A 9,721-nucleotide genomic window follows, 5' to 3' on the forward strand; every position below is an offset into this window, starting at 1 on the left:
TTATGATTTTATATGTGATTAATTTGTTAACAAGTCTTTATCGGTCTTTATCAAGATAGACATGTTTGGATATGATATCAAGTACATAAAAGTGTTAAATCACAAACTGGCCGTACTGTGTTTAGATTGATAAATATCTATCATCAAGCGCTATCAATTTTCTTTATTTTGTAATTTTTTGTCGGTTGTATATTTTCCATTAAAATATTTTAAAAATTAATGCCATAATCAAGAATTTAACGGCACTTTTATGATATGAACCCATTAGCCCGAATAAAATTAATAAGCTCTTAATTCAGAAATCCTGAAATATAAATATTTTTAAATATTTTAGGCACATATATTACACGCAAACCGATTTTAGCACGCAAGGTGCATCAACATTTGCAAATATAATTTTTATACGTAATGATAGATAATAAACTAATTTATTTTTCTAACTATTTTAAATAATTGTGACATACAAAATTATAATTATATATATATATATATATATAATACATGAAATCATAATTATATAAAATTAAATTTAAATAAAATGAAAATAATTCACAATTTTTTAATCATATTTTTTATTATTTTTAAAAGATACAATTTTGGAAACCAATAAATATTGATTTAAAAGACTGGTTGCTTATAATAAAAATAAAATTTGTTCTTTGTAAAAAGTTAAACATATAATAAAGTATGTTAAACAATTAGAATTTTCAACAGTAATTTGCATACAAAATTAGGATAAAATGAGAAATATAACATACATATCTTAAGTGATATATGATTTTAGTGTTTAATATTGTTTGGCGTCAGCACGGGTTTATAATATTTATTTTTTTTCAGGATATTTGCAATACATTACTATTAAACAGAAGAATATTTATTACATAAATATAATATGCTATTATAATACGAATTATTTATACATTAAAACCTTATTACAATATTATACAACAGAATATTCTTGATAGGAATAGATCTGCATTTCGTGCGAAATTGATTTTTTCTCTGGTATATAGAACTGTTATCTTTGTACGTGTTGTGGCGCATCTTTAAAAATTTACGACCATTTCTGACGAATGCGGATCTCTTTTCGCTACGAATTTCCTCAACGTTGTTTTTGGGACAACTTACTGGTGCGTCTTTAAGATCTGTTAAATTTTGTTTTATTTATTTTTATAAAGAAATTTACTCATACTATACAAACATATATTTATTGCTGAAATATAATTATATATATATATATATATATATATATATATATATATATATATATATATATATAATTATTATTAATATAATTATTATATATAAATTAATAAATTTCATATTAATAAATGAGACTAATAAAAATAATAGTGTTTTCGATATAAACTACGTTCTTACCATAGGGTATAAAAATATTTTGTGTTATATAAAAACATTAAAACGTACCGCAAAGATTAGGGTATTTGTCCGAAATTTTCAAAGAATGATCGCAGTTACGGTTGCCAATGATGTAAGGTAATTTGTTAATTTCGTTTCCTCTATGATTATTCAATAGAAAATAAATATTGTATGATTAGTTTGATACGATGCGTACAATTTATTATATTATTTTAAACAGTATAATATATTTATGGTCTAAATATTTTTGTAAAGTTAATTTCTGATAAAATTATTTTTCGTTGAATATTAAATATAATAATAATTATAAAACAATTATCACACAACGCAAAATTCAACATATCAAATTTAAATGTTTTTAATTCTCCTGCTTGTTTATTTTCTATGTATTATACTTTTTGAAATATTATTTATATGAAAACTTACACGGGTCCATAATGACAGACATATAATTGATAAATGGTATTATTGAGTGATTTATATAGCGAGTATCCGCATCCAATCAAATAAGTATTTGCCCAAACAAGCTGTAAATGCAGAAATAATAAGAGAAAAGTCTTGATATATTATTATAATTATTTCGAGATATATTATTATAATTATTTTTTAAATCTAGTAACATTTAATATCTTATTTGTTTGGAATATTTGATTGAATATCGATTATTTTAGCAACATGATAAAAATATAATCTTTTGTTCCCATAAAATAAAATAAAATAAAACAATATAAGATATAATATAAACAATATCTTTCTTTTTAATATATGTAGTGCTATTTTATCACAAAATTTCTCAATTACTAATTTTGAGTATTTTATTTTTATTTTAATAATTTTTCAATAGTAGGTGTACCTGTGTGTAATGACCAGCTACTTTTACATTCTTTGCGTCAATAGCGCTAAACTGGTAGACCTCGTGCTCGCTGAACCATTTGTTTATTTCCTTAGAAAAATCTATTTTTGTGATATTGTAGCTTCCCAATATTTTTTTCAAGCCAATATTTTGACCGACCGAGAATCGCTCTGGAAAAATATATTTTATATATGTTTTAATATTTTACATGTATACATAGATCATTTTATTTACTTGTAAATGTATTTAATATGCTATTTGAAAAATATTTTATTTGAGAAATTAATTTATATATAATGAGTTAAAAGATATAATATGTATATAAATAGATTTGTATATATGTATCTATTGTGTAAATAAACTCTAGATGACAGGTAAAATGGTTTCTATTTCTGGAAGTTGAAGTTCTTATGTAACTCTATATTAATAGAATATTAATTCTATATTAATTCTATATTAATAAAAAGTCCAATTCTTATAGAATCAAATTTTATAAATCCGAAATTGATTTATTTTCAATGGAAATATCAAAGCATTCAATATTATATTTCGCAAGCATAATACACAAAAATTTTTCAATATTAAATATTTTTAACTAAATCTAAAAAATATAAGATAAATCATTACTTTTTATTATTTAAATAATCAATAACTTTCTTCTTAAAAGTAGTGGAGAGATTTTAGTAATAAATATAAACGGACCAATTTATATTCTGTAGAAATATAAAAAATAATTTTGAATTGAACCTTATTTCCATTTCTTTAAAATTTAATTTATAAAGAAATTAATTATTTAATTTTCTAAGTGTCCCAATATTTGTTTGTTTAAAAAAAAATTTGAAATTAATTGCAGATTCAAGAGAGATTTTAAAGACATAACTGTTATGTGCATATTTGTACATAAAAAATTAATTACAATAAGACGAATATTAATTAACTGATAAGTGAGTAACTAATTTATTTGTACGTAGAGAATTTTATTTATTCACTTTTTATTCTTTTACTTTTAATTTTTACTTATTACAGATTATACGAACCAACTCTTCTCTCTTTTTGATCGTTATGAGCAAATGTGCATTGATTTGCCCAATTCTGAGCACCGGATGCAAGCTCGGAATCCCAATACTGCAAATACAAAAGCAATCTAATCAATATTTATGCGATCTTTTTACATTATATAATGGACTATTAGAATGACCCATTTTAAAATTTCTATGCGACTATATTTCTGAAAAATTACAAGTTCTTTTTATATATAAGACAGTATAAGTATTTATTCTTCTACATTAAAATATGCTTTTTATTATTCTATAAAAAGAAATTTTTGAAATTTAGATTGTAAAAGAGTTGAAAAATATTTAAATTTTCTCAATTTAGACAATTAATTTAATAACAGAGATTTAAGTAAAATTTAAATATATAAAGAGAAAAAAATATAATTATCTTTGAAACTACTAATTGGAAAAAATGTTTCAAATTAAATGTATTTTACCGTCTCGAGAAGAGAGATATATTCTTTTAAAATAAAATGAACTTAATACATAAAACAACCAAAAAAAAAAAAACAAAAAAATGTACATATATTAAAATAAATTAAGTTTAATATATAAAACATATTTAAAATATATATATATCGTCTCAGCAATTTTTTGTGGACGAGACAAATTATAATTTATCGCGCACCAGTTCCCGCATATTAGCGGCAGGTGGTTGAACATTAATTGATCCCTCGGCGATAGATTGCCGTAGTCCGTTGTGAGTGTCGAGAATATCACGTATGATGTCACACGTCATACCCACGTTTTCTGGAATATAATTCGAAGATGTCAGGATCAATGATAACGCTTGTCTATTATCGAATATGTGTTTCAATCTTATTTTGATAGATGTCCCGTACATGATACGTTTCCGTAATTATTATTAGAGATACATACATTACATTATGTTCTATTCATATGTAATTGATTCACACATTACGTAATGTGTCCATATTCTTGTATATTCTTTTTTAGGGATATATACTTGGATTATATTTTTACGTTAATTTTATAACTTTATTATTTTATACACTACGCAAAAAAATTACTTCCTTAAAAATAATCGAAATAAGATTAATAAAACAGCATTCCAAAGCTTGAAGTCTAGTCTTAGAATCTTTAAATGAATTTCAATTCTTTCTATTTGTTACAAAATTACATTTTCTTCTTTCGTCGACTGAACAAATTCTTCAAGTTTGTCCAAGAATACCGAATTAAAATAAAATCCTAGTATAATTTCATTAGTTATATGTTAAAGAGTAGAGTTTTAGCTTTAATTTCTTTTTTCAACGAATTTAATTAATAAAATTGTGCTAGGATTTTTTTTTAATTTGGTATTCTTGAACAAACTGTTAAAAAATTTGTTCAATCGACGGACGTCACTTTTTTACAATGTAATTTTGTAACGAATAGAAAGAATTGAAATTCATTTAAAGATTTTAAAACTAGAAACTTGAAGCTTTGAAACGCTTTTTTATTAATTTTATACAGATTATTTTTAAGGAATTTACAACTACTTGAAAATTGGCCTTTTTTTATGTGGAAGAAAGTGGTTCTTTAATTTTTTTGTGTAATGCATATTATGTGTGAAAAATATTATGCTAAAAAGGTTTTTTGAAGAAAATGTGTGAGAAAATTCAAGATAATTAGTCGGAAAAATGAAAAAACTGAAAAATTAAAATTAAAAAGAAAAGTACATAAAAATAAATAAATAAAAAAAATACAAAAATAAAAAAAAAGTTTAAATATAAACAAGAAAAAATATTAAAAAAACATACAAAGGGATCAGGTTTCGCATCTATGTCATTGATCCTGATGGATAACGTCAAGAGCGGGGAACATTTTAACTATTAAATCCAGTTTTGTTATAAAAATCTTATCGGCTTGGAACTTTGTACATTTTTTATATAAAGTACAAGTCTTAAGCTCCATTTTAAACTCTCGTAGCTACCTGTATCATGTCGCAATCAGAAGTTATTTCTGATGCAAAAGTAACGAAATGGCCCTTTTTAGCATATTTAACTGAGTCTTTCTCCTGACGTGCTAGAAGATCTTTGTGGACGAATTTGAATTTAGCACGAAAAAATTTACAAGAAATGATAGGTTTCGTGCAAGTGCCAAAGAAAGTTCAATTTTGTCGAATAGTGTAATCTAAGAGTCTATGTTTTTCTCATGGTCAGTTACTTATACATATGTTGCGTGCTTTAAAATAGGTACTGCAAAACATTTATGTATAGGCATATTCGTTTTAAAGGAAAAAATAAAAAAATATTTTGCATCAAAGTATTAGAATAATAAATTTGGCCATGCAATAATATATATATATATATATATATGTACTTAATATAACAAAATAATATATTATATGAATTTGTAAGTTATTTTGTAATTTTGAAATACCATGGCCTAATTTTAATATTATTGTTTGATTTTTACATTTGTATATAAATATAGATTTTATTCTAATTTTTCGTAAATAGTTATTTCATAAAATATCAATATAATAAAATCATAAGCAATTGAATATAATGTTTTGATAGAAAATTCTATATTTGTTTGTTTCTTTTTTTATCTTAATACAAAATAAAATATTTTTAATTATTAATATTTAGAATAAAATCTATATTTATGATATATTTTTTACAAATCAACGAATTGTCAAAGTTTCTTAGAAATTATAAAATAGATATTTTTCCTTTCCCCTTTCAAATAAATTTAAGAAAAATTTTGAATTTTAATTGAATAAAAATCGCAGATTAAAAAAATAGTTTCCCTTGTTTTTTTTACCTTATTATTTCATTTTTTCTTTAAAAATTTTGTATATGAGAATATATTATAAAAAAGACACAGAAAGTTGTCTTATTCTTTCAAAACTTGTTATTACAATAATAAAAAGATATGTTTATAAATAATAAAATTATGTAATAATTTATAAATTGATAATTTAAAAACAATTTTTATAGACATATAATTTCTTAAATAAACTAAATAAATATCAAAAAAATTATGTACATATTGTATAATCAATGCATTATATAGTGTTATAGTATATAATTATAAAAATATTGAGAATATGTACTGTTTCCGAGATAACTTATTTTTCAATGCCCATATAGCGTATTTTCTTGATTCTTTTTTTGTGAATAATTTTTCATGTAAGAATTTTGGTAATTTTGTTACAATTAAATATTTAGATTTACATTTTTATATGTATAATAAAAATTTTATATAATTTTATATAATAAAAATTTTTTATATAATAAAACACTTGAAATTTTAATTGACATTTTATTTGATATAAAACAAATCCCTTGATGGGCGAAATGCTTAGTGCTTTTGATATACATATATTAATGTCTATATTTCTTGTTATGTAAATATTAGACTTAATTACAAAAAATTTATTATATTACAATTTTTTACATGATATATTAGTTAAAAACCAAAAGGTGAAAAAACAACAAATATAGTATATTGTATTAGCATATTAAAAAATGAGATATCTCGAAAACGATATATATTTTTGGGAAAGCTGGAAAAACATGCTTATTTTTTTGACAATACAGTAGTATCAATTTATAAATATATAAGGATCATCTTATAATATATAATATAAAGCATATATGTAATTCTCTTGTATATTATATTTACCTAATTTTTCCAAACCGTCGCATCCTGAATTCGCGTGTACCCTTAAAATAATAAAACTTACGAAACAAAATTGTATCAGGTGTCTAAATCTGTTCAATTTGCATAATCGTTTCAAACTTATTGTTTGGAATTTCTTATAAAAAATACACTTGTTTCTATCACACGGTTGACTAACATGTGAAAACATTATTTCTCTGAACCGATCAAATTTAAAATATATCAGAAATCTCTTTTCTTTTATGAAAGTACACAACACAATACAATATGTTTTTTAAGTGTACAAAAGATATAAATTACTTTTATCTTTTATATATAAATTATTTTTGTCTTTTCAATAAAATTATTTGCTTTAACCCTTAACAGAGAATTAATTTATCCAAAAATAAAAATTTCTATGTGGGTGTTTATGAATAGCTCAATTATCTTCACAATAAAAACGTAATCTTTGGCTTTTTTCGGAACACTTAGCACAGGTAAATGCACTGTAAACGAGTTTACCGTTGTTGAGTTTTTGAGATAAAATTTGTGCGATAAATCAATAATGTCTCTTTCAGTGCGAGATTATTGTCGCTGCCGAGACATTTAACTCTGGAGGGTTTTTTTATCTCGAGTGTGTTGCTAGTTCACTAGTGCTCTCAAAGCGAACAATACTCTGGCGATTTATTGAGCGAAAAATCGATTTTACATTTTCCTTTATCTTTTATGGGCGATCGCTTTCATGTTCGATGTCTCGTCATGTCTTGCATTTGTAATTTACGATGGCATTGATAAGACATTAACAGTTTTAAATATTTTACTTAATAAGTGTACTCTAGATAGAAAAAAATATGCTATGTAATTCTGATTACAATATAATGGAATAATACTGTAAATTAATTATATGACATATAATAATTAATACATAGGTATACAGGATGTCCAATTTTAATGGAAACAGCTATTTATCTCTTAAACTTGACGTCATAAAAAAAGATTTTAGATAAAAATTTTAATGTTTAAAAGTTGTGGAGAGAAAAGATGAGAATATATTCATTTTTTATTGCATATGACATAAAATGTACAACGATTTTGTATGTTTGATCGAAAATTGGATGACGTTAATAGTCTATTTATAAAATTATAAAAATAAAAGGCTACTTTAACGCTCGTATTTTTTTTATATATAGAATAGTAGATGAATAGCAATCGATTTTCAAGCGATTTATCGAGCGTAATATCTGTATTGCATTTTTATCGTCTACAGTTAACAGCATTCAAGATTGATCCTTTATCACATTTCGTGGTATATATGAAATGATGTCGGCGCATGTATTGTATAAACATTAAAATGTATTGTATGTGCATATTGTGATGCATAACAATATTCATTGTGAATTAATTAATTTCAGAAATGTATTATACAGGGATCTCCAAACTAATGATACAATCAACAAGAAAATAATTTTTTATGAGCAAATAAGCGAAAGATATTGAAGGCAAAAAAAATTTAAATGATTTTGAGACTGTGTTCTGTTATACAATTTAATTGTAACAGTATTAATGAAAATAGAAATATATGTATATGAGAAGACTTAGAATTATAATAGGCTTATAATTACATAAAAAATATAGATTAATATCTAATTATTACGTACTTAATATAAAAATCAATTTATCACGTATTTAATATAAAAAAATGTAGTCAAAATAAATTAATTGTTTAATTTTAATTAATTAATTTTTATGGCATATAACTTTTTTTAAACAAATTCTTGCTAATTCTAAGTAGTATAATTTTTTTTTTTTTGCTAAAAATGATCCAAATTGCAGAGGAATTTTATTTTCTAGGGAAACTTTATTTCTTGAACAAAAACTGGTACTTGAATGTAAAAAAATTAATTATACGAAAATATATTGATTTATTTTTCTTACAATTAAAGCAATTACAATTCTGTTAAGTATTTTTTATATTATAAATTTATAATCCTAATTTATGTGTATACTATTTTATTACGAAATATATTAAAATATATTTTTATTGATCGTTAAATCTTACAATTTAATTAAACATGTTAACTAATGTTATATTAACGTAAATGCTGTTTGCAAACGTCTTGCGAGACCAAGTGTTTGTGTTTAAGCGAAAAATATTTGCGGACAAGAATGGAGAAAAACTTCTCGAGGGAAAGAAATAAAGTTGGCAACCTTTAACGCGTATCCTTGCTGTTAATCAACAAAGTAACGTTTGTCTCAAAGTAAATGCAGCGATATTTTCAGGCGCATTAAGTATTTTATGTTCCGTACATGACAGGGTCCCCTACAATCGAGTTCGTGGTACTATAAATTTAAAAGTTTGTTTTGATGATATAGTTTAGTGTAAAGATGAGTGTGCGTTTAAATTAAATTAAATGAAAAAGAAAGAGAGAAATAATGGAAAATTTAATTTTTATTATATAATAAAATTCATACACAAAGCTCGTTTACCTAAGAAATGAAATTATATTTTATTATAATTCCATAATAAATATCGATTAATGTATAATTATCGCATACTTAATATAAAAAATGTAGTGTTATTTTTTATTTTGACAAATTGTTTAAATTTGTTAAACAACTTATCAAAATAAATTATTTAATTTTAATTAATTAATTAATTTTTATGGATGATATAACTTCTTCTAAACTAATTCTTGTTAATTCTAAGTAGCATAAATTCTTTTTTAGCTAAAAATAATCAAAATTGCAGAGAATTTATATTTTCTGAAAAAAATGTTGATGTTGGTATATAAATATATAACTTTTGCATTAAAACAATTAAATT

General features: G+C 22.9%; 1 protein-coding gene across 1 annotated transcript; it reads right to left on the bottom strand.

Annotated features, from left to right (window-relative positions):
• Positions 1–932: 932 nt before the first annotated feature.
• On the bottom strand, positions 933–7,108 carry LOC140670162 (scoloptoxin SSD976-like). The gene is given in 8 exon segments (XM_072900721.1): positions 933–987; positions 989–1,145; positions 1,429–1,520; positions 1,807–1,907; positions 2,234–2,403; positions 3,271–3,358; positions 3,917–4,038; positions 6,922–7,108. Coding segments are annotated over 8 exon segments (972 nt in total).
• Between the last annotated feature and the right edge of the window lie 2,613 nt (positions 7,109–9,721).

This window comes from Anoplolepis gracilipes, chromosome 10 (assembly GCF_047496725.1).
Source record: "Anoplolepis gracilipes chromosome 10, ASM4749672v1, whole genome shotgun sequence".
NCBI classification, from domain to species: Eukaryota; Metazoa; Arthropoda; class Insecta; order Hymenoptera; family Formicidae; genus Anoplolepis; species Anoplolepis gracilipes.